The sequence below is a fragment of the Amblyomma mixtum genome, chromosome 10, assembly GCF_055824585.1.
Source record: "Amblyomma mixtum isolate Tamu chromosome 10, ASM5582458v1, whole genome shotgun sequence".
NCBI lineage: Eukaryota > Metazoa > Arthropoda > Arachnida > Ixodida > Ixodidae > Amblyomma > Amblyomma mixtum.
The window spans coordinates 24335320-24361472 of NC_143021.1; the positions used below are offsets into that span (position 1 = coordinate 24335320).

Consider the following 26153-nt stretch of genomic DNA (forward strand, 5'->3'; position numbering starts at 1 on the left):
TGAAGGCGACGGGTGGCAAGATCAGATTTCACCGTTGATTGGCATTAACACGGCTATACTTTCTCTTACAGCCTAATGCAGGGTTCCAGGGCTAAACCAAAGCTATTACAGCTTTCGATCATTAATGCGCTGAGCCGGTGTAAGCGCTGGTTTAAAAATTTTTTCGAGAAGCATAATAGGTAAGGGCAGTCTTCATGCAGTTTCAGGGAATTTTCTGAATTAGCAGGTAAATGAGGTGAGGTTCTTGGCCTAAATATGTTTACGGCCAAACACCAAGATGACAGCCAGGACAAGGCGCGTACTCGGAACAAACGCCGAAAGGGAAGTGAGGGAACGTTGCAATTAATGCCAGTTCGAAGGGCGTTTCCATCTGGCCGTCTTGGAGCCGTCCGAAGACACGAAAGCTGCTGCCACTATTTTTATCCGCAGGTTTCACACAAAACAAGTAGCAGAGCGTCGTTTGGATCCACGGACCTCTGGGTTATGGGCTCAGCACGCTTCCACTGCGCCACTCTGCTGGACGAGGGAGCAGAGAAATGTTCCAGGTATTTCAATCTCAATCAGCATGGTGGTCATGCGACAGAGCCTGCCATGGAAGGGAGAAAAAAAAAAGAAGTAGCAGAGCCTGGTTTCGATCCACGGACCTCTGGGTTATGGGCCCAGCACGCTTCCACTGCGCCACTCTGCTTTTTTTTTTCTTTATTGCCTGTCTTTGGCTCATGACATTGCACAACAAAAATACACATAACGCTATATACATACGACACTGTCGTGGTCAGCCAGCACGAGACTGGCTTCGTCAGCTTAAAATTCCCGCAACATACACAACGGCTCTAGTCTTGAGAGCCACCCGGGAGGCTCCGCAGCTGCTTTTTGGATTGCAAGAAACCAGTCCATGCTTTCCCGAAAATAAATTCGGGCCGGTCGTGCGTCTTTGTCACAATGGTAGCCTGCCATTCTGGAGCGCCATATACAGTGGAGGCCCAAGAGCATTATGAGATCAAAAGGTGCCCCATCCTCATTATCAGTGCTTAAATAGCGAATTCCGTGCGCGTCAAGTGGTAGCTCTTTCTTTATGGTCCTTTGTAACACGTCCCAAAAATAAACCCCCTTCCCAGCAGTGCAAAAAAACATGGTCTATTGTTTCAGGCTGTTTACAAATTAAGCAGTTCGATCCCCACGGTAAAAAGAAATCTTTTCCCTCTAGAAACTTTTTAACTGGTAACGTCCCGGTGTGTAACTTAAAAAAGAAAGTCTTTACTCCTGGTGGCACCTGCATTTTCTTCACCCTTTTTAAAACATCCCCTCCCGGGCCTCCACTGTACAAGGCCCTGTACATGGGCATTGGAAAACAATATCACAAAGATCATTGTACAACTTTTTCCTTTTGCTTTTCCACAAATAATCGGTGGAAAAACGTGCCGAAAGAAACCGAACACTTGCTACAATCTCTTTGTAGTAACCAAAAGTTCCACCAGAGAGCTCTGCTGTGGATACCACAAACTCCGGCAGCAATCGCCGCAGCTTCACTTGGCACACGGTGCGCAAGAACGGGTCTGTGACGTCGCGAAAAAACAAAAAACGGTTCACCAGCTGCCTTAAAAAGAGGTGCCCTAGCCCTAGCCCCCCGTCTTTTACCCGCCGGAACAGGTTCGTTCTGCTACAACGTTCCCATTCGGACGCCCATATGAAAACTGCAAAAATCCTGTGTAGCTTCTGAACGTTCACACGCGAGCAATGCAAAACCTGCATCACATACCAGAGTTTGCTAATAAAAAAAAGATTGCAGACTGTAGCTCTGGCGAAAATTGAAAGGTTGGTGCCTTTCCATTTCCCAGCTCGGTCACGTGCGTCTTTAGTTTGCTCTTTCCAATAGTCCTCGCTATCGCGATAAGCATCGAGCGGAACGCCCAAATACTTGCCCGGGGTCGTCGCCCACGGTACGTTGGCGAGATGGTCCGGGTGGGATGGCCACCATCCATGCCAGAGCCCAAGGCACTTGGACCAGTTAACCCCGCTACCTGTGACTTCGCTGAACGCGCGTACACACCCGACAGCTTCACTTATGCTCCCCTGATCAACCGTAAATACTGCAACGTCATCTGCATAGGCCAGCAGCTTAACTTCAGCTGCTTGTAACCTAAAGCCATTAATACTATTGTTTTCTATGATTTTCATGCACAGCGTTTCGATGCAAAAATACAAAACAAGAGAGGGCTGAGGGGGCAGCCCTGACGCACCGAACGCTGCACGCTAATGGGGGCCCCCAGACTCTTGTTAACAATCAGCCTCGTCGTGCAGTTTCGATACGCCAGGGCTACACCCTTACGGATAACTGAACCGACGTTCACATGGTCTAAAACGGCAAACAAAATTTCATGAGAGACACAATCAAATGCCTTTTCAAGATCAATCTGAAGCATCGCTACTCGCCCATTGATGTCATCACAGCTTTCAAGCACACTGCGCGCTTTGTGAAAGTTGGAAAAAATTGAGCGCCCTTTGATTCCACATGTCTGGTGGGGTCCAACAATATCCGATATCACTGTCTGCAGTCTACGCGCCAATACCGTCATAAAAATTTTGTAGTCCACATTAGTGAGTGCTATGGGTCGATACGCTGTAACCAATTGTAATTTCTCTATATCATCCGTTTTAGGTATGAGCACTGTATGGGAGGTCCCAAAAGACGGAGGCAATACGTTTATTTTATAGGCTTCATTGAAAATTGTACACAACACTGGGGCAATTTCGTGCTTAAATTCTTTATAAAATGCCGCACTGAATCCATCTGGTCCTGGTGATTTTCCTAGGTTTAACTGATCTATCGCGTGCTCTACCTCGCTGTGAGTTATTGTTAGTTCCATTTTCTTTTTGCTTTCTTCGTCAAGCCGTGGCATTGCACCAAGAAACTGATGCGTAAAGGCTACTGCGTCTACAGGAGTCGATGAAAAAAGCCTCTGGTAGTATTCATTAAAGGCTTCTTTGATGTGGTCAGTGTCTGCCGATAAGATACCCCCCCCCCCCCCCCATTCTATTTTATCGATGTGATTTCTTTCAGCGCGCGCTTTTTCTAGACCAAGAGCACGTTTCGATGGCGCTTCGCCAGCAGCTGTGTCTTCCGCCCTTGCCCTCACTAGTGCTCCGCGATAACGCCGTTCTTCCATAAGCTCTATCTTTTGTTTTGTTTTCCTGACATCTTCTATCCATTTCCCAGGCTCTTTGCATTCCTGCTTCATCAACGTTTGAAGCAGTGACCTTAGCTCGGCTTCGTCTTGTTTTTCCTTATAACGAATACATGTCGCCCTTTCTATTGCTTTGATTTTTAAAGATTCTTTACTTAGCTCCCACTGTTGCCAAATCCTCAGGTTCTTGCGCGGGTTTATTTTACCTATTTCGTCCTTTACTGCTCTGCAGTAGATTTCGTCTTGAAGAAGCGTGTTGTTTAGCTTCCACATTTCCCACGAAAATGCCTTGCTTCGGTTCACACTTCCCAGGCAGCACTCAACTAAACAGTGGTCTGAGAAGGAGACTCCCACAACTTCATAATGCTTGCAAACAGGGGCAAGGTCGACTGATGCGTAAATGCGGTCCAGCCGTGCATGGCTTGAGCCCTGGAAATGAGTGAACTGCACTGTCCGCGCACCCTCAATAAGTTCAGCCACATCCTCAATGTTTCCGTTCTCGATCATTCGCATCAACACTTCAGTGCTCCTGTCTCGAAACCCCCGGATGCCTGACCTATCGCGCGCGTTAAGAACACAATTGAAGTCGCCTGATACAATGAGCCTCCTCTCCGTACAAAGGCGCTCTTGGAGGCTTTGGAAAAAGGCAACCCTTTCCTCAACCACATTCGGCGCGTACACAGTAACAATGCGCCACTCATTGCCGTTCAGACAAAAATCAAGCACAATACACCGGCCATACACACACGAAAAATAAGCCTGCACCTCTAGCCCCGGCATCTTCTTTACAAAAAGCACGCAGCCAGCCGATGTTCCCACTGCTTGACTGACGACAGCATAAAATCTAGTCGTGAAACGTCGCACCATGCTGTCGGTTCTTTCGTTGCCGTCCATTTTCGTCTCCTGCACGGCCAATACATCTATCTCGCGCTCCGTAATAAGTCGGTACACCTGACCTTGTTTTTTCCTTGCCGCCAGGCCCCTCACATTCAATGTAGCGACTCTAAAGGCGGAGGCGGGAGCCATTTTCACGCAAGAGGAAGGAACCAACAGCATGGTGCTTACCTTCCACGTCTAGCGCGCCGCTAGACGCCACTGTGGCCGCCGGTATCATCCGGCTCAAGAACATCAGTCTGCTCGCGTAGGACCTTGCCTGCGGAGGAGTACCGTTTGTCAGCCGCATGGTTTGGGCGTGGCCGTAACGACGAACGCCGGGCTTGAGTCGTCTTTGCAGGGGGCTCCTCGACGCCGGGTGCTACCACTTTGTCCCCTTCAGGGCTGGCCTGGTCATGGGAACGCTTCGCCGGGGTGTTAAGGGGGGCGAGACGCTTGTTGTGCGGGCGCCGGTATTCTCGTGGTGGTCCTCGTTCAGGTCCTTTCCCTCGACGACTACGGGCTCTGATGGGCACGCTCCGTTCTCTGGCGTCTCGTTAGAGACGCCGAGGGAGCCTCCCGTCGGCTGTTGGCTCTCTGGTTCGTCGGCCGCTTTGGTGTCGTCACTGGGAGTCCCTGACGTCGCAAGTGTGGAAGCCGACTTGCCCGCCTCGTCCGTACCAGTGGCTGCTTCCTCCGCCTCGGCGATGTCCATGAGTTCCGCAGTGTCGTTCGCCTTTCCGACCCCGGTAGCTGACGCGTAGGTACGGACGCAGTCCGCGTCCACGTGTCCGTAGCGCCTGCACAGTGTTGGGACTTTGGCATCCCACCGCTGCCACCACTGTTGGGACTGGGTGTCCGAGCCAGGAAACGGTCGAGGCGACGGTGAGTAAAAGGACGTTTATGTACAGTATGTACAAGGGCTTTTACATGATACAAGAGTCAAGAGCACCACGGGCAGGCACACAGAAGAAGGGCGGCCCCGGCGGCGAGCGTAGCTCCGGCGTGATGGCTCTTCTGCTGCCCGTCTGCTGCTCGGGTTCAGCGCGGCTCCGTTTTTATAGCCGCTGGTAACGGTTACGGCAGCCAGCCGTTCAAATCCTCCAATCACTGGCCACCGTTCAAATTAGACCAATGGTCGAGAGGCGGCGAGCGTCGGAGGAGTTCGCACCGACGGAGAGGAGGAGAGGAGGAAGGGTCCGTGTCGGCGCCGCGGCGGCGGGATGAGTCACGCTGCATGTCGCGACTTGTCCGAGAAAGTCTGGGCCTGCTTTTGAGCGTCGGCGAGCGCGCAGCGCTTGTTTCCAGGGAGGCCAGCCAGCGAAATGGGAGTTCCGGCACTACAGCACCACCGCCGCCAGACAATGCGCCACGAAGACGAGCTACTTCCGCGTGGCTCGGATGCGGGGCGCGCTCGTACGCCAGGCTCCTCCAAGTTCTCGTCCGGTGTTCAGCCGCAGGTAGCTCCAGGCTCCTTTCCATGAACAGGTCCCGTTCGTCAGGACAGGATCACTGCTCCGCAACTTTGTCGTCCAGGTGCCGGGACCAGCTTCACTCGGTCCTTCGGAAGAGCTTGCTTCTCAGCATCGGTCGTTGATCGTTCTGCATGTTGCCAAGAACCGACCGACAACAGGCAACACCCAACACGAGCAAGTGCCCTCCGTCACCCGTCAAAACACCAGACTTTAAAGTAAAAAAAACTCTGCTGGTTATATTTCTGTCCCCTTTTTGTTCCCTCTTCTACAAGAGACACATGTGGGATACAAGAACTCCAAAGTAATTAACTCAGACAAAGTGTCAAACACATGAGCGCTCGGAATGAAATGAATGCAAAATAAATTCGCTCTCTTGAGATCACTCGGCCAGAAAAGCACTCAGCTGAGGCCACAAATGAGGATATCAATTTTTCCCCGATCTACGAGCGAACTTAACAGCTGTTCGCGAAGAGACAAAATGTAGGTCACGAGGAGGCGAAGCCAGCCTTGCTTAGAACACACGGCTTCGTGTTCTCAGCCGCCGATGTTTCCGGACCACTTATCCCTTGAAGGGGCGCTTCCTCGCTCACAGGCGCCTCCGAAACAACGGATGGCAGTGCCTGTGTCTTGTCCACGCCCTCGCCCGCCTCCTTTTCCGTGGTCGTCGGAGTTATCACGGTGGGGGCCACCGCAGAGCTTTCCACACCATCGGTCCCTTTTGCTGCCTCCTCAGCCTCGACGACGTCCATAATGTCTTCCGGTGTCTCCTCTCTGAGCGCTGGCACAGTTGCGGCAGCGTATGTGCGGACACACCCATCTTCCGAATGTCCAAAACGTCGGCAGCGTGAGCAGCGAGGTACCTTGCACTCATGTAGGACATGTCCGCTGCCCTGACAACGCAAGCACTGCATGGGCCGCCCAGGCACGACCACAAGGGCCAACTCACCGGCGACTCGTATCTGGTGGGGGAGGTCGTCCGCTTTCATTCCAGGCTTCAGCTTGAGCAACACTATCCTTGTGGTGGAGCCCTTTTCTTTCACACCTTGCACACGCCAACGCTCACGGGTTACCTCTGTGACGTTCCCGAAGGCCGCAAACGCAGTCCGGATATCTTCGTTGGCGACGCCGTGCAGCGTCCAGTGTAGCCGCAGTTTCAACACCTCGTCCTCGGGGTCGAATATAAGGCACCGGCGTGTTTTAACTGGAAGCTCCTTGAAAGCCTCCAATCGCTTTGTTGCTTCAGCGCTGTTGAGAGTCACCGCCCAAACATGGTTGATTTGGTACGCCCCCAACGCCACTACGTCGGGGAGCGCACCCACTTGGGCGAGGGCGTCACGAAAATCTTCGATCTTGTAAGGCCGCGCTCGCACGTCGCCGTGCAAAAACACGGTGTTGAGAACAACACGTCCTGTTGGCAGGTTCGGCAAAATAATCTCGTAATCCTTATCGGCTTCCATGTCGGACCTGTTTCCGCGGCCAGCAAGGGCCGCTATCGCCGCTCCACCGGAGCTCATGATTCTGCGACCGTTCACTGGCGTGGCCGGAAGTAGAATGACTGCGCCACTCTGCTGGACGAGGGAGCAGAGAAATGTTCCAGGTACTTCAATTTCAATCAGCATGGTGGTCATGCGAGAGAGCCTGCCATGGAAGAGAGAGAAAAAAAAGAAGTAGCAGAGCGTGGTTTCGATCCACGGACCTCTGGGTTATGGGCCCAGCACGCTTCCACTGCGCCACTCTGCTGGACGAGGGAGCAGAGAAATGTTCCAGGTACTTCAATTTCAATCAGCATGGTGGTCATGCGAGAGAGCCTGCCATGGAAGAGAGAGAAAAAAAAGAAGTAGCAGAGCGTGGTTTCGATCCACGGACCTCTGGGTTATGGGCCCAGCACGCTTCCACTGCGCCACTCTGCTGGACGAGGGAGCAGAGAAATGTTCCAGGCATTTCAATTGCAATCAGCATGGTGGCCATGCGGGAGAGCCTGCCATGGAAGAGAGAGAAAAAAAAGAAGTAGCAGAGCGTGGTTTCGATCCACGGACCTCTGGGTTATGGGCCCAGCACGCTTCCACTGCGCCACTCTGCTGGACGAGGGAGCAGAGAAATGTTCCAGGCATTTCAATTGCAATCAGCATGGTGGCCATGCGGGAGAGCCTGCCATGGAAGAGAGAGAAAAAAAAGAAGTAGCAGAGCGTGGTTTCGATCCACGGACCTCTGGGTTATGGGCCCAGCACGCTTCCACTGCGCCACTCTTTTTTTTTTTTCTTTATTGCCTGCTTAGCACATAACAAAATTTCAACACAACATTCACATTCCAAAACAGATAAAATCCGCCAGTGATGCTCTATTCAGCTGACGGTATTCAATTAAAAGCGCTTAAGTGCTGCAAGATGATCCAGCACTGGCATCCACTCTGGCTGCTCCTTCTGGGTCTTCAATACTTCTCTTAAATGCAATATACTCTCTATGAAGTACTCTCTGACAGATTTCACAATTTCATCAGCATGTCTGAAAGCCATGCGGTTTTTCCATATACTGTGCAGGCTCAGAGCCATGAACATGTCGTATGGGACCTCATTTTCTACGGGAAGGAAACGAATGCCATAGGGGGTAACAGGTAGCCGCTTGCTGAGCGTCCGCTGAAGAATGTCCCAGTGGAAAACTGCATCAGTACAGTCAAGAAACATATGCTCGATTGTCTCCGGTTTCCTACATATTATGCAATTTACTGACCACGGGACAAATATCCCTTTCTCCTGGATCAATGGCTTCACTGGCAGTGTCCCTGTGTGTAATTGGAAGAAAAAGGTTTTCAGTGCTGGCCTAACCGGCATCTTCTTTACCCTTTTAAGGACATTTCCTTCTGAGCCTACACAGTATATGGAGCGGTAGATAGGTACAGGTAACCAAACATCGACAAGATCTTTATATAATTTTTTCCGTGGAACCGCGGCGAGATATTCCATTGAAAACCGAACTTTAAGCATTTGAAAAGCACGGACGACTTCCCAGAGAAAACCTCGCACTCTAGCACTTTTAACATTGCTGGAAGACACAATAAATTCTGGCAAAGCATCCTTCAGCCTCACTTGCATAACAGATCGCAAAAACCCATCCGTTTGGTCCCTAAGAAAGACAAACCTCGAAATTACTTGCCTTAAGAACAAATGTGCCAGTCCCAGCCCGCCACTTCCCACAGGACGAAACAGGTTTGTGCGACTTGTTCGCTCCCATCCCGACCCCCAAATAAACACCGCAAAAACTCTATGCATTCTCTGGACGCTCGTCCGTGCCATGCATAGTACTTGAAGGACGTACCATACTTTCGCCACAACAAACAGGTTGCATACAGTGGCACGGCCGAAAATAGAAAAGTCTCGGCCGCCCCACTTGTCCGTATTTGTACGAGAACGCTGGGTTTCTTCCCGCCAGTAGTCTTCAGGTTTGCGATAGTGCTCTAGCGGCACCCCTAAATACTTTGATGGTGATGTTGTCCACTCAAAATTTTCAAAGCTCGCAGGCGCTCTGTCCCAGTTACCATGCCAGTAACCGAAACACTTGTTCCAGTTAATCAGGCTTCCTGACAACTTACAAAACCGTTTCGCATCTTTCACCGCCTCTGACACACTTTCCTTATCGCTGCAAAAAACAGCGATATCATCAGCGTAAGCCAGCACCTTGACTTCATTTGATAAGAACTGAAATCCCTTTACCCTTTCATTGCACATTAGCTTGAGACAAAAGGGTTCTAGGTACAGAGCAAATAATAAGGGGGACAAAGGACAACCTTGTCTTACTGACGATCGAACAGTGAAACTCTCAGTCAGTTCCTTATTGACAATGATGGCCGCGTTGCAGCCCGCATACGCCATTTCCACACCTCGAAGGAGCACCCGGCCCACTTTCACATGCTTTAGTATCGAAAAGAGAACAGTGTGCGCCACACGGTCAAATGCCTTTTCGAGGTCAAGTTGTAGCATGGCCACCCGCCCATCATATGCATCACAACACTCTAGAACGCTTCTTGCTACGTGTATGTTAGTCTGTATGGTGCGGCCCTTAATTCCACATGTTTGATGCGGACCTACAATCAATTTTATCACATTCTGCATCCTACTCGCCAGGACCTTCATAAAAATCTTATAGTCCACATTTGTGAGACTTATAGGACGGTAACTTTTCACTGACACACGCTTCATTGGATCGTCACTTTTCGGTATCAAAACAATGTGAGTTTTACGAAAAGATGGAGGCAGCATACCGCTTTCGTAAGCTTCAGCCATTACCTGGCGTAAAATATGAGCTAAGATGTTCTTGTACGCTTTATAAAACCCTGCACCAAGACCATCCGGTCCAGGCGATTTTCCAGGGCTTAACTCGTCAATAGCTCGCTCTACTTCAGCTACGCTTATCGGTGCCTCGAGTCTCTGTTTTTCATCATCGTCTAATACCGGCATCAGTGGCAGGAACTCGCTTGCAAAGCCGTCTTCCACGCTTGTCTCGTGTCCCAGTAATTCGTGATAATATTCTTCGAAAGCGCGTTGAATAGCCTTACTATCGCGCACGATTTCATTCCCGTACTCAATTTCTTTTATCTCGTTTTTTGTAGCGTGCCTCTTTTCATCACTGATTGCTCGCTTTGTCGGCGCTTCCCCCAACCACAGTCTTTCTGCGCGTGCCCGTATGGCCGCCCCCTTGTATCTTTCTTTATCGATTACCTCTAGCTTGCTTTTGATTTCCCGAGCATCTTTCGTGAACTTCCCTGGCTCTGCACTTTCCAGTGCCATGACCACATCAAGACGATGTTGCAACACTTTTTCCTCTTCATTTTGTTCATGGTGAAGCTCGCTAGCTCGTCCTATGGCGCTCATTTTGATTTCTACTTTAAACAGTTCCCATTCTCTTATGACGTTGCCTTTCGCCACTGAAAGTAAACTATCCATTTTGTTCGTAATTACCTTCTGAAAAGTTTCATCCTCTAGAAGCTTTATGTTGAATTTCCACAGGTCCCAATTAAACCGAGATTGCTTTCGTTTCGTTCCAACGGTAAACATCACTAACCTATGGTCACTGAAACTGACACTCTTAACTTGATAATTATTGCTCAATGACACAAGGCTTGTGGAAACGTATGCTCTATCAAGTCTAGCGTGACTTGCTCCTTGAAAATGCGTATATTGTGGTCTCCTACCATCGGACAAAATGCTGCCTATATCCTCAAGATTGTTTTCTTGGGCAATAGCCGTCAGGCGCCCTGCGCTTTGATCACGGATGGGCGTATTAGATACTCGATCTTCTGGGGAACACACACAGTTAAAGTCTCCCATCAGGACTGTGTATCGCTGAGTGCTGAGATACGGTTCCACCATGTTAAAAAAGGCACTGCGTTCATTGTCCTTGTTTGGTGCGTACACACAGATTACACGCCACTGTAAATTACAGAAAGAAAAGTCGCACAGAACAAAACGACCGGTATTACAAACAATTACCGATTCTTCTGCAGCACCTATCGAGTTTCTAATTAAAAGCACACATCCACCCGAAGTGCCAACAGAGTGGCAAACACACACGTTGTATCGGCTCCTGAAGGGTTCGACCATGCGGTTCGTTTGTTCTTCGCTTTCCACCTTAGTTTCTTGAATTGCCACAACATCAAGGTCATTTTCCAGAAGGAGGCGACACAGTTGGTACTGCCGTCGCCTCGCAGCTAGACCCCTTACGTTAATAGTTGCAAAACGAAGTGCCGTAGCTGAGCTGGCCATCATGTACGCGATAAACCCAGACAAACCGCATGGTGCTCACCTTGATGCTCAGCCAGAATAACGACCAATCCAGTGACCTTCAGTCTTACTGCGTAAAATCCATGGGCATGGCGACGACGTTGCACGTTGTCGCGATGCTCGCTGGCTTCCTCGGTCGTCTTTCTCCCCCCTTGCCACAGCCGAGCTGTAGCCATCGTCACTGCGTTGGTGTAACCGGTGCCGGCCTTTTATCCGGCGGGAGGTTGGGCTTCGGGCGAAAGGACGCCCGACGTTGTCCCGTCGTTTTAGCTGGCGGCTCTCCCGCACTTGAAGGGGCTGGCGTTCCATCGCTAACGCTCTCTTCATGCGTCCTCTTTCCCGCTGCGCTGCTTGTGTCTGTCTGAGTAAGCTCCATTTTTTCGACGTCTCCGCCGGCTGTTGGCGCCTTCGCTGCATTGACCTTGTCTGCTTTGCCGCTGTCATCAATGGTAGTTTCTGCGGCGACCACTGCTTCCAGTTCCTTCGTTGCATCCTCGCTGCGCTTCTCCTCTACACTGTTAGTTGCAGTGGCTAGATGGTCCGCTTTCGCACTTGCTCCTCCAGCTGCTTCTTCAGCTTCAGCCTCGTCCATGAGTAGTTCGGACTCGTCCTCTCTTCTCATGGGCCCTGTGACATTTGCGTAAGTCCTGACACATTGGGACTCGTCATGCCCAAAGCGACGACAGTGCGTGCACCGCGGGACTCGACAGTCACGTCGCACATGACCCACAGTACGGCACTTTAGACAGAGCGGGGCTCTGCCAGAGACCACGACCAGTGCCTGCTCCCCGGCGATTCGCAGTTGGTGTGGTAGGTCATCAATTGTGATTCCAGGCTTCAACTTCAAAGACACTGATCTCGTTGACGAACCTTTGTCCGTGACGCCTTGCACACGCCATAATTCCCGGCTGACGTCGGTCACTGTGCCGTACGGCGCTAAGGCCTCCCGCACATCTTCATCCTGAACGTTGTAAAGCAACCAGTGAATTTTCATTCTCACTGCCTGGTTCCCGGGGTCGACAATTATGCACTGCCGATCTTTCACTGTCACATCACGGGCGGCAAGCAGGCTTTTCATTCCTTCTGCACTCTTGAACGTGACCGCCCACACGTGGTTCATTTGATACGCCCCCAAGGCAACGACCTCGGGAAGCAGTGCCAAACGAACAAGTGCGTCGCGAAAATCCTCTACCTTGTAGGGCCTGGCTCTAACGTCGGCATGCATAAAAAGCGTATTCATGACGATACGACCTGTTGGCAGGCGGGGCAAAATAACTTCGTAATCCTGTTGACTTGATACATCAGACCTGTTTCCACGGCCAAGCTGGGCCGCTGATACCGCTCCGGCGGAGCACATGATCGCACGTCCGTTCGCCTCGGCGGCCGGAAGTACTGCCCACTGCGCCACTCTGCTGGACGAGGGAGCAGAGAAATGTTCCAGGTACTTCAATTTCAATCAGCATGGTGGTCATGCGAGAGAGCCTGCCATGGAAGAGAGAGAAAAAAAAGAAGTAGCAGAGCGTGGTTTCGATCCACGGACCTCTGGGTTATGGGCCCAGCACGCTTCCACTGCGCCACTCTGCTGGACGAGGGAGCAGAGAAATGTTCCAGGTACTTCAATTTCAATCAGCATGGTGGTCATGCGAGAGAGCCTGCCATGGAAGAGAGAAAAAAAAGAAGTAGCAGAGCGTGGTTTCGATCCACGGACCTCTGGGTTATGGGCCCAGCACGCTTCCTTTTTTTTTTTTCTTTATTGCCTTCGAGAAAACAACACAAAAATTACATAAACCAAACTTTGAAAACCAGCAACCTGCCAGATCTTCCTGGCAGGCCATGTCAAGTTTAAAATTCTCTCAACAGAGTCAAATTTTCCAACCTGGGTAGCCAATCGGGTACACAAGCTTGCAGTTTCATCACTTCAACAAATCTACGTACATTTTCCCGAAAATACATGCGGGCTGGTCTCGCGTCAGAATCGCAGTAATACCCCGCCATTCTGGAGCGCCATATACTATGGAGGCCCCAGAGCATTACCTGATCAAACGGGAACCCGTCCTGGTTTTCAATTGCCAAATATCTGATACCGTAGGGATGAAGCGGGAGCTCTTTTTTAATTGTTCGTTGCAAAACGTCCCAAAAAAACACCCCCTCCCAACAGTGAAGAAACACATGGTCTATTGTTTCGGGACACTTGCAGATTAGGCAATGCGAACCCCACGGTAGGAATAAACCCCTTCCCTCTAAAAACCTTTTAACTGATAGTGTTTCTGTATGTAACTTGAAGAAGAAAGTTTTGGTTCCTGGCTGTACTTGCATTCTTTTTACTCTTTTCAGAACATCCCTTCCGTGGCCTCCATCGTACAAAGCTCTGTACATTGGCACTGGAAAAACAACATCACACAGATCTGCGTATAGCTTTTTCCGCTTCACGTCACTTAAATATTCTCTCGAAAAACGCACAACAAGAAATTTAACGCTATCAGCAACTTCTCTGAAGTAACCGAAAGTTCTTGCGGAAAAATAATTTGTTCCCACAACAAAATCAGGCAAAACACCGGTCAACCTTAGTTGACACATAGTTCTCAAAAAAGGGTCACGCACATCTCGAAAAAAGAAAAACCTGTTTACAAGCTGGCGCAGGAACAGATGTCCTAGCCCAAGGCCACCATCTTTCACACGTCTAAACAAATTCGTCCGTCGGCACCGTTCCCAGGTCGATGACCAAACAAAAACAGCTAAAATGCGATGTATCTTCTGTACATTTGCCCGGGAACAGTGCAACACTTGCATGACGTACCACAGTTTGCTTAAAAAGAACAAATTACACACCGTCGCTCTCGCAAAGATTGACAAATGTGCCCCCTTCCATCTATCTGATTTTTCCCGTAGTTCGTTCACTTGTTCTTTCCAATATGCATCACTGTCCCGGTAGCAGTTTAGTGGCACTCCTAGGTATTTTGGGGGGATAGTTACCCAAGTCACATTTGCAAAAAGATCTGGGGTTGATGGCCAACCCCCATGCCAAAGTCCCTGGCACTTTGCCCAGTTCACTTTACTTCCGGTTGCCTTCCGGAAACTGTCAACTGACACAACAGCCTCCCGTATGCTCTGCTGATTCACAGCAAACACCGCTAGGTCATCCGCGTACGCAAGCAACTTGACTTCAGCTGCCTGCAACCTAAAACCTTGAACAGCCTCGTTCTTAATAATGCTCAAACATAGTGTCTCTATGTAAATGGCAAACAAAAGGGGACTGAGGGGGCAGCCCTGGCGTACCGAACGTTGCACCCGAATGGGGGCCCCCAGACTCTTGTTTATAATTAATCTCGTAGTGCAGCCGCGGTACGCCATGGCCACACCCTCTGGAATTACGGAACCTACATTCGCGTGGTCCAGAATACTGAGCAAAATTTCGTGGGCGACACAGTCAAATGCTTTTTCGAGGTCTAGTTGGAGGATGGCCACACATTCATTAGTCAGATCACAACACTCCAGAACCGATCTTGCCGTGTGTATGTTAGTCATAATTGATCTCCCCTTTATCCCGCACGTTTGATGAGGGCCGACAATATCCTGGATTACTGACTGCAGCCTCCTTGCTAGCACTTTCATTAATATTTTATAATCGACATTAGTCAAGGAAATTGGCCTGTAAGCTGTGACCTGCTGGAGCTTTTCCTCGTTATTTGTCTTGGGAATTAGAATAGTGTGAGATAACCCGTATGACAGCGGCAATCTGTTTATTTCGTAGGCTTCTTGGAACAACGCAGTCAATATTGGCGCTGTTTCGTTCTTGAACCCCTTATAGAAAGCTGCACTTAAGCCGTCTGGCCCAGGCGACTTTCCCATATGTAAACTATCGATTGCTTTTTCGACCTCGAGTTCTGTGATTGGCATCTCTAATCTTTTCTTCGTGTCCTCGTCTAGTCGTGGCATAGCCATAAGAAACTTTTCTTTGAACAAGTTTATGTCGACCTCCTGTTTGTTAAAAAGCTGCTGATAATATTGGAAGAAGCCTTGTCTGATATGATCGTCATCTGACGATAGCATGCCGCCCCATGCAATCTTATCAATATGATTTTTCTCTGCATGAGCCTTTTCCAATGCCAGTGCTCTTTTCGAGGGCGTCTCGCCCATGTTCCAGCTTTCCGCCCTTGCCCTTACTAACGCTCCTTGGTATCTGTCTTCTTCCATCAACGCAAGCTGTTCTTTTATTTTCCTAATATCTTCTATCCATTTGCCGGGTGCCTTACATTCTTGCTCATGTAGTTTTTCCAGCAAAGCCTTTAGCTGGGTTTCTTTAATTTTCTCCTGATATCGCAGGCAACTGGACCTATCAATGGCCTTTATTTTAATCTGTTCTTTGCACATCTCCCATTGCTTCCAGATTTCGTACAATGTGCCCGGCCTTACTTTAATGAGTTCATTCAGTACAACCCGTCTAAAGGCTTCATCGCTGAGCAATTTGTTGTTAAATTTCCATAACTCCCAGCTAAATGCATTCCTTCGTTTTCTGGTGCCGAATACGCATTTCACTAAACAGTGATCCGTGAATGTCATGGGCACAACTTGGTATTCATTGCATACGGGAATCAAATCCAGCGACACGTAAATTCTGTCAAGGCGTGCGTGGCTCGCACCTTGGAAATGCGTGTACTGTACGGCACGCGCTCCCCCCAGGTACTCGGCCACATCTTCCATATTCCACTCGCTTGTTAACTGGCACAACACATCAGTGCTCTTGTCTCTGAAGCCGCGTGTGCTGGTTTTGTCCCGAGCATTCAGTACACAGTTGAAATCGCCCAGCATTACAACCTGCCTCTCCGTACTTAACTGCTGCATAACATTCTCAAAAAACAGTGCTCTTTCCTCAACAATGTTAGGTGCATACACACAAATAATGCGCCACTCAGCATTGGAATATGCAAAATCGGCTACAACACACCGTCCTGACAGACATGAGTAGTGAGCCTGTACAATCAGTCCGGGCAGCTTTTTGACAAACAATACACACCCAGCCGATGTCCCTACCGCGTGGCTCACAATGGCGTAAAATCTAGCCGTGAAACGTTGCACCATGCTTCCGGTCTCTTCCTCCCCATCAACCTTTGTTTCTTGTACGGCAAGCACGTCGATATCATGGTCACTTAGCAGGCGGTGTACTTGGCTCTGCTTCTTTTTGGCTGCCAGTCCCCTGACATTTAACGTGGCTACACTCAAAGGGGTTTCAGGCGCCGTTTCCATAAAGGGTGAATAGACCGAAAGCGTGGTGCTTACCTTCCTCGTCTAGCGCGCGGCTAGACGCCGTCGTTGGAACCGCCTCCGTCTGGTGCGAGCGGCTGAACCGGCAGCGGGGGCGCTTTGTCCGCTGCACGCCTCTCCGACGAAAGGTTTGGCCGCGGACGTAGTGTGGACCGCCGGGGTTGGACTGTTTTTGCTGGCGGCTCGTCGACACCGGGGTCTGTTGCCTTGTCACCTTCGAGATCGGTCTGTGTGTGGGGTCGCTTGGCTGGGGCTGTGACGCTTGGCGAACGAGTACCGCTGGTGTCCGGGTGCTCCTCACCGTTATCCTGCTCCATGTCGTCTACCGGCTGAGGTGACGTCTCTTCGTCTGACCTAGGGAGGTCAGGTGCAGCGTCACTCCTCCCCGCATCGCTGGCAGCTTTGATGTCTCGAGCGGAGTCTCCCGACGAGTCTGTCTCCCGTACCTGCGTACGCTCTTCTCCGGTTCCCTTTGCCGCCTCCTCTGCCTCGACTACGTCCATAGTGAGCTCCGCCGACCGCTCCCTCGTTCCAGGTCCCGCGGCCGAAGCGTACGTGAGCACGCAGTCAGCCTCCTCATGTCCGTAGCGCCTACATTTTGAACACCGGGGCACCTTACATTCGCGGCGGACGTGTCCCGTGCCTCGACAGCGTAAGCACTGCATCGCCCGCCCAGGCACAACGACAAGGGCTAATTCCCCGGCGACTCGCAGCTGGTGCGGTAAGTCATCTACCTTGATGCCCGGCTTCAATTTCAGGAGCACCGTCCTCGTGGTGGACCCCTTCTCCTTGACGCCTTGAACTCGCCACCTCTCCCGGGTCACTTCGGTCACGTTCCCAAAAGCTGCAAAGGCCGCCCGGATGTCATCATCTGCAACGCCGTGCAACATCCAGTGGAGTCGCAGCTTCACTTGTTGGTCTTCGGGATCGATGATGAGGCAGCGGCGGCCTTTAACTTCCAGTTCCTTGAACGCCGCCAGCTTCTTTGTTGCTTCTGTGCTGGTTAAGGTGACAGCCCACACATGGTTGATCTGATACGCCCCCAACGCCAAAACGTCGGGGAGCGCACCAACGTTGGCAAGGGCGTCACGGAAATCCTCGACCCTGTATGGCCTAACCCGCACATCTCCGTGCAAAAAAAGCGTGTTAAAAACAACGCGTCCGGTGGGCAAAGTTGGCAGAATAATCTGATAGTCGCTATCTTCGTTGTCCTCGAGCCTGTTTCCGCGGCTGGAAAGGGCCGCTATCGCCGCTCCGCTGGAGCTCATGATCCCGCGTCCGTCACGCTCGGTGGCCGGAAGTAGAATGCCCAGCACGCTTCCACTGCGCCACTCTGCTGGACGAGGGAGCAGAGAAATGTTCCAGGTACTTCAATTTCAATCAGCATGGTGGTCATGCGAGAGAGCCTGCCATGGAAGAGAGAGAAAAAAAAGAAGTAGCAGAGCGTGGTTTCGATCCACGGACCTCTGGGTTATGGGCCCAGCACGCTTCCACTGCGCCACTCTGCTGGACGAGGGAGCAGAGAAATGTTCCAGGCATTTCAATTGCAATCAGCATGGTGGTCATGCGAGAGAGCCTGCCATGGAAGAGAGAGAAAAAAAAGAAGTAGCAGAGCGTGGTTTCGATCCACGGACCTCTGGGTTATGGGCCCAGCACGCTTCCACTGCGCCACTCTGCTTTTTTTTCTTTATTGCCTTCAAGAAAACAACACAACATCTACATACACCAAACTGAAAACTAGCAACCTGCCAGATCTTCCTGGCAGGCCTTGTCAAGTTTAAAATTCTCTCAACAGAGCCAAATTTTCCATCCTGGGTAGCCAATCGGGTACACATGCTTGTAGTTTCATTACTTCCACAAATCTACGTACATTTTCCCGAAAATACATGCGGGCTGGTCTCGCGTCAGAATCGCAGTAATACCCCGCCATTCTGGAGCGCCATATACTATGGAGGCCCCAGAGCATTACCTGATCAAACGGAAACCCGTCCTGGTTTTCAATTGCCAAATATCTGATACCGTAGGGATGAAGCGGCAGCTCTTTTTTAATTGTTCGTTGCAAAACATCCCAAAAAAACACCCCCTCCCAACAGTGAAGAAACACATGGTCTATTGTTTCGGGACACTTGCAGATTAGGCAGTGCGAACCCCACGGTAGGAATAAACCCCTTCCCTCTAAAAACCTTTTAACTGAGAGTGTTTCCGTATGTAACTTGAAGAAGAAAGTTTTGGTTCCTGGCTGTACTTGCATTCTTTTTACTCTTTTCAGAACATCCCCTCCGTGGCCTCCATCGTACAAAGCTCTGTACATTGGCACTGGAAAAACAACATCACACAGATCTGCGTATAGCTTTCTCCGCTTCACGTCACTTAAATATTCTCTCGAAAAACGCACAACCAGAAATTTAACGCTATCAGCAACTTCTCTGAAGTAACCTAAAGTTCTTCCGGAAAAATAATTTGTTCCCACAACAAAATCAGGCAAAACACGGGTCAACCTTAGTTGACACATAGTTCTCAAAAAAGGGTCACGCACATCTCGGAAAAAGAAAAACCTGTTTACAAGCTGGCGCAGAAACAGATGTCCTAGCCCAAGGCCACCATCTTTCACACGTCTAAACAAATTCGTCCGTCGACACCGTTCCCAGGTCGAGGACCAAACAAAAACAGCTAAAATGCGATGTATCTTCTGTACATTTGCCCGGGAACAGTGCAACACTTGCATGACGTACCACAGTTTGCTTAAAAAGAACAAGTTACACACCGTCGCTCTCGCAAAGATTGATAAATGTGCCCCCTTCCATCTATCTGATTTTTCCCGTAGTTCGTGCGCTTGTTCTTTCCAATATGCATCACTGTCCCGGTAGCAATTTAGTGGCACTCCTAGGTATTTTGGGGGGATAGTTACCCAAGTCACATTCGCAAAACGATCTGGGGTTGATGGCCAACCCCCATGCCAAAGTCCCTGGCACTTTGCCCAGTTCACTTTACTTCCGGTTGCCTTCCTGAAACTGTCAACAGACACAACAGCCCTCCGTATGCTCTGCTGATTCACAGCAAACACCGCTAGGTCATCCGCGTACGCAAGCAACTTGACTTCAGCTGCCTGCAACCTAAAACCTTGAACAGCCTCGTTCTTAATAATGTTCAAACATAGTGTCTCTATATAAATGGCAAACAAAAGTGGACTGAGGGGGCAGCCCTGGCGTACCGAACGTTGCACCCGAATGGGGGCCCCCAGACTCTTGTTTATAATTAATCTCGTAGTGCAGCCGCGGTACGCCATGGCCACGCCCTCTCGAATTACTGAACCTACATTCGCGTGGTCCAGAATACAGAGCAAAATTTCGTGGGCTACACAGTCAAATGCCTTTTCGAGGTCTAGTTGGAGGATGGCCACACAGTCATTGGTCAGATCACAACACTCCAGAACCGATCTTGCCGTGTGAATGTTAGTCATAATTGATCTCCCCTTTATCCCGCACGTTTGGTGAGGGCCAACAATATCCTGAATTACTGACTGCAGTCTCCTTGCTAGCACTTTCATTAATATTTTATAATCGACATTAGTCAAGGAAATTGGCCTGTAAGCTGTGACCTGCTGGAGCTTTTCCTCGTTATTTGTCTTTGGAATTAGAATAGTGTGAGATAACCCGTATGACAGCGGCAATCTGTTTATTTCGTAGGCTTCTTTGAACAACGCAGTCAATATTGGCGCTATTTCGTTCTTAAACCCCTTATAGCAGGCTGCACTTAGGCCGTCTGGCCCAGGCGACTTTCCCATATTTAAACTATCGATTGCTTTTTCGACCTCGAGTTCTGTGATTGGCATCTCTAATCTTTCCTTCGTGTCCTCGTCAAGTCGTGGCATAGCGATAAGAAACTTTTCTTTGAACGCGTTTATGTCGACCTTCTGTTTGTTAAAAAGCTGCTGATAATACTGGAAGAAGCCTTGTCTGATATGTTCGTCATCTGACGATAGCATGCCGCCCCATTCAATCTTATCAATATGATTTTTTTCCGCATGCGCCTTTTCCAAAGCCAGTGCTCTTTTCGAGGGCGTCTCGCCCATGTCCCAACTTTCCGCCCTTGCCCGCACTAACGCTCCTTGGTATCTGTCTTCTTCCATCAACGCAAGCTGTTCTTTTATTTTCCTAATATCTTCTATCCATGTGCCGGGTGCGTTACATTCTTGCTCATGTAGTTTTTCCAGCAAAGCCTTTAGCTGGGTTTCTTTAATTTTCTCCTGGTACCGCAGGCAACTGGACCTATCAATGGCTTTTATTTTAATCTGTTCTTTGCACATCTCCCATTGCTTCCAGATTTCGTACAATGTGCCCGGCTTTACTTTAATGAGTTCATTTAGTACAACCCGTCTAAGGGTCTCATCAATGAGCAATTTGTTGTTAAATTTCCATAACTCCCAGCTAAATGCATTCCTTCGTTTTTTGGTGCCGAATACGCATTTCACTAAACAGTGATCCGTGAATGTCATGGGCACAACTTGGTATTCATTGCATACGGGAATCAAATCCAGCGACACGTAAATTCTGTCAAGGCGTGCGTGGCTCGCACCTTGGAAATGCGTGTACTGTACGGCACGCGCTCCCCCCAGGTACTCGGCCACATCTTCCATATTCCACTCGCTTGTTAACTGGCACAACACATCAGTGCTCTTGTCTCTGAAGCCGCGTGTGCTGGTTTTGTCCCGAGCATTCAGTACACAGTTGTAATCGCCCAGCATTACTACCTGCCTCTCCGTACTTAACTGCTGCATAACATTCTCGAAAAACACTGCTCTTTCCTCAACAATGTTCGGGGCATACACACAAATAATGCGCCACTCAGCATTGGAATATGCAAAATCAGCTACAACACACCGTCCTGACAGACATGAGTAGTGAGCCTGTACAATCAGTCCAGGCAGCTTTTTGACAAGCAATACACACCCAGCCGATGTCCCTACCGCGTGGCTCACAATGGCGTAAAATCTAGCCGTGAAACGTTGCACCATGCTCCCGGTCTCTTCCTCCCCATCAACCTTTGTTTCTTGTACGGCAAGCACGTCGATATCATGGTCACTTAGCAGGCGGTGTACTTGGCTCTGCTTCTTTTTTGCTGCCAATCCCCTGACATTTAACGTGGCTACTCTCAAAGGGGTTTCAGGCGCCATTTCCATAAAGGGTGAAAAGACCGAGAGCATGGTGCTTACCTTCCTCGTCTAGCGCGCGGCTAGACGCCGTCGTTGGAACCGCCTCCGTCTGGTGCGAGCGGCTGAACTGGCAGCGGGGGCGCTTTGTCCGCTGCACGCCTCTCCGAAGAAAGGTTTGGCCGCGGACGTAGTGCGGACCTCCGGGATTGGACTGTTTTTGCTGGCGGCTCGTCGACACCGGGGGCTGCTGCCTTGTCACCTTCGAGATCGGTCTGTGTGTGGGGTCGCTTGGCTGGGGCTGTGACGCTTGGCGAACGGGTACCGCTGGTGTCCGGGTGCTCCTCACCGTTATCTTGCTCCATGTCGTCTGCCGGGTGAGGTGACGTCTCGTCCTCTGACCTCGGGAGGTCAGGTGTAGCGTCACTCCTCCCTGCATCGCTGGCACCACTGATATCTCGTGCCGAGTCCCCCGACGAGTCTGTCTCCCGTGCCTGCGTACGCACTTCTCCGGTCCCCTTTGCCGCCTCCTCTGCCTCGACTACGTCCATAGTGAGCTCCGCCGACCGCTCCCTCGTTCCAGGTCCCGCGGCCGAAGCGTACGTGAGCACACAGTGAGCCTCCTGATGTCCGTAGCGCCTACATTTTGAACATCGGGGCACCTTACATTCGCGGCGGACGTGTCCCGTGCCTCGACAGCGTAAGCACTGCATCGCCCGCCCAGGCACCACGACAAGGGCTAATTCCCCGGCGACTCGCAGCTGGTGCGGTAAATCATCAACCTTAATGCCAGGCTTCAATTTCAGGAGCACCGTCCTCGTGGTGGACCCCTTCTCCTTGACGCCTTGAACTCGCCACCTCTCCCGGGTCACTTCGGTCACGTTTCCAAAAGCAGCAAACGCCGTCCGGATGTCCTCATCTGCCACGCCGTGCAACATCCAGTGGAGACGCAGCTTCACTTGTTGGTCTTCGGGATCGATGATGAGGCAGCGGCGACCTTTCACTTCCAGTTCCTTGAACGCCGCCAGCTTCTTTGTTGCTTCTGTGCTGGTTAACGTGACAGCCCACACATGGTTGATCTGATACGCCCCCAACGCCAAAACGTCGGGGAGCGCACCAACGTTGGCAAGGGCGTCACGGAAATCCTCGACCCTGTATGGCCTAACCCGCACATCGCCGTGCAAAAAAAGCGTGTTAAAAACAACGCGTCCGGTGGGCAACGTTGGCAGAATAATCTGGTACTCGCTATCTTCGTTGTCCTCGAGCCTGTTTCCGCGGCTGGAAAGGGCCGCTATCGCCGCTCCGCTGGAGCTCATGATCCTGCGTCCGTCACGCTCGGTGGCCGGAAGTAGAATGACTGCGCCACTCTGCTGGACGAGGGAGCAGAGAAATGTTCCAGGTACTTCAATTTCAATCAGCATGGTGGTCATGCGAGAGAGCCTGCCATGGAAGAGAGAGAAAAAAAAGAAGTAGCAGAGCGTGGTTTCGATCCACGGACCTCTGGGTTATGGGCCCAGCACGCTTCCACTGCGCCACTCTGCTGGACGAGGGAGCAGAGAAATGTTCCAGGTACTTCAATTTCAATCAGCATGGTGGTCATGCAAGAGAGCCTGCCATGGAAGAGAGAGAAAAAAAAGAAGTAGCAGAGCGTGGTTTCGATCCACGGACCTCTGGGTTATGGGCCCAGCACGCTTCCACTGCGCCACTCTGCTGGATTTTTTTTTTTTTTTTCTTTCATGGTATTTATTTACATGGTTTTGTATACAAAGCATATATATACATATGTGTGTGTGCATATACACACACAAAAACAACTGTTTACAGAGCACCTAGGTAGGCGCTAGGTGGCAGAAACATAATAGTAACATATTATAACTAAAAGGCCGGTAAAGATATACAGCGCATCAGGAGAGGAAACCAATCCGGTACAAAGTCCGATTTTTTGTAAATGTCCGTGCAATGTGCCTGAAACAATTGAACATTGTTTTATAGACTGCAAAGACGCGATTTTGTTTTGGGATGTGTTGCAAAGGACGCTACAGAAAGATTTTCTCCTAAATTCCTACAGTGTGCGCTACCTTGTTGTTTCCCAACCTGACTCGAATCCTTATGATATGATTCTTCTGATTGGACTTCATAGTCTTTGGAAAACACGCATGCAAGATCGCAACGTTGAACCTGTTGTTTCGCCCAGAATTCACTTTAGCCGAATGTTGCTGGAGGTAACGGACATGCGCCACTCCGTTTACTAGGCTTTATGCAGGCCACTCTGCTGGACGAGGGATCAGAGAAAAGTTCCAGGCATTTCAATTGCAATCAGCATGGTGGCCATGCGGGAGAGCCTGCCATGGAAGAGAGAGAAAAAAAAGAAGTAGCAGAGCGTGGTTTCGATCCACGGACTTCTGGGTTATGGGCCCAGCACGCTTCCACTGCGCCACTCTGCTAGACGAGGGAGCAGAGAAATGTTCCAGGTACTTCAATTTCAATCAGCATGGTGGTCATGCGAGAGAGCCTGCCATGGAAGAGAGAGAAAAAAAAGAAGTAGCAGAGCGTGGTTTCGATCCACGGACTCGCGGCTGCCCAGGCGGATCGGCTAAGTATTGGGTGGCTTGTCCTGTTTTTGTTTTTCCCCCTGCGCCTTTGCGCATTTTGTCTTGTGTAGATAACGCACGCAGTTCGCTTAACTGAGTTGATGTCTACGCAGTCTGCCGGCCGGGGGAGCTCCCCCTGGTCGGCTTCCCTATCGCCTAATGAGATGCCTCTGGAGGCTTTTCAACGCACAGGCGTCCGCAGCATTCCTGTGGCGCTGGTGCCGAAGGATGGTGGTGCCATCAAAATGTCCAACCCAGGGACTGTTCGAGCTGCTCTTCAGGCAGCCACGTCCCTCTATGAGGAAATTTCTGAGGTGAGGCAGTTTGGACGCGGCGGGATACTGTGCCGTTCCCAAGACCTATCCTGCGTAAAGGATCTTCTAAACTGCGCATCCTTTGGATCTATTCCGGTTAACAGCTTTATTCCTTCCCATCTCGCCTGCACAAAAGGTCTAGTCCGTGGCGTCGACTCCTGTATGTCTCCAGTGGAGACCCTCGACCTTCTCTCAGCGGCAGGCGTTGTTGCTGTGTACAGATGTAGCCGGGAGGTGAATAATGTGCGTGTACCAACCGAATCAGTCATTGCCACTTTTGCTGGTACTTCCTGCCCGTCAGAAATTAAAGCATGGCCACTGATCTTCCGGGTCGATCCCCTTCCATCAAAGCCACTGCAATGTAACAACTGCTGGCGATATGGACATAGTGCTGGTGGTTGCAAGTCCACCTTGCGATGTTGCAATTGCGGCAATGACCATGCATCGACTGCATGCACCGAACAGGAGGTTAAGTGTTGCCTTTGCGGGGGTGATCACGCTGCAAATTCCCTGGATTGCCCTTCTCGGGCTCAGGAATCTCAAATTGTTGAGTTAATTGACCGCAAACGCTGTTCGCGGCGTGAAGCCATAACTGAAATTAAAGAAAGAGCGCACGGCTATGCGGGTGTGGCAGCCCGCTCAGGTGTCGCCCTCGATGCATCTGTCTCGCAGGCCATAGTGACTGCTGTAGAAGCCTCAATGACGAAAATGATTGAAAAGATTGTATCAACTGTCACAGAGAGCATCTCAAACGCTCTCGCTACGCAGATTACTCAGACAATGCAATCTGCAATATCTTCACAGATGACACGTTTGCCATCGTTGCTTTCTCAACCTTCATTACCGGTCATATCGCCACCCCAGGAACCAGTTAGTCCTGATGCTCCTATTATTAGCTCCGGCGTTTCGAATGATGTCCCAGTCACTCATGATTCAGAGATTATGGATACAGATACGCGAGTCCTCAAACGCAGTGGCTCCCATATGTCTAACCCGTCTTCTCCTCAAAATCCGAAATCAAAGAAACAACAGCTGGGCTCTAAGCCAAAGGAAAATATTTTGCGGCAGGCAGTTGCTGCTGCTCAGATTGCGCCACCATAGGGGTGTTACGAATACTCCAGTGGAACTGTCGATCACTCATTTCAGCTTCAACAGATTTACTTTACCTTTCATCACAACTTAATCCAGACATAATCATTTTGCAAGAAACCTGGCTTTCACCTGAAAAACATTTCCATTTACAAAATTATTCCTCATTTCGCCAAGATCGCCAGTCAAGAGGAGGGGGGTTGCTCATTCTGGTTTCTTCAAAATTTTGTCACAGGGCCAAAATTGTTTTCCAGTTCTCTTCTCAAGACTGTGAGATGATGGCTTTAGACTTTGTAATTCCTGGGTGTTATCCCTTCACATTAGTTAATGCTTATTTTCCTAATGGTGTGCAGGATTCAAAGCCTCTAGATCTTCTACTAGTCAATTGCCAGAAGTCAGTTCTGTTGGCAGGCGACTTCAATTCGCACCATGTATCGTGGG

General features: G+C 50.3%; 2 protein-coding genes across 2 annotated transcripts; both read right to left on the minus strand.

Moving 5' to 3' along the window:
• Nucleotides 1–11485: 11485 nt before the first annotated feature.
• On the minus strand, nt 11486–12664 carry LOC149325393 (uncharacterized). The gene has a single exon (XM_089564260.1). The coding sequence runs from the start codon at nt 12662–12664 to the stop codon at nt 11486–11488; it is 1179 nt and encodes a 392-aa protein (XP_089420386.1).
• Nucleotides 12665–12775: 111 nt separating this feature from the next.
• On the minus strand, nt 12776–23034 carry LOC149325394 (uncharacterized). Its single transcript, XM_089564262.1, has 3 exons — nt 22286–23034; nt 16784–16923; nt 12776–12789 (listed from the first exon to the last, which is right to left on the minus strand). Exons 1-3 carry the CDS (start codon nt 23032–23034, stop codon nt 12776–12778), a joined length of 903 nt encoding a protein of 300 aa, XP_089420388.1.
• Nucleotides 23035–26153: the final 3119 nt, after the last annotated feature.

Excerpts from the sequence above, each read along its gene's own strand:
- LOC149325393 (XM_089564260.1), bottom strand. The coding sequence starts at position 12,664 with ATGTGCTCCGCCGGAGCGGTATCAGCGGCCCAGCTTGGCCGTGGAAAC.
- LOC149325394 (XM_089564262.1), bottom strand. The coding sequence starts at position 23,034 with ATGAGCTCCAGCGGAGCGGCGATAGCGGCCCTTTCCAGCCGCGGAAAC. Across the intron at positions 16,924-22,285 it reads GGACCTGGAACGAGGGAGCG|GTCAGACGAAGAGACGTCAC; the intron begins GTCGGCGGAGCT and ends TGACCTCCCTAG.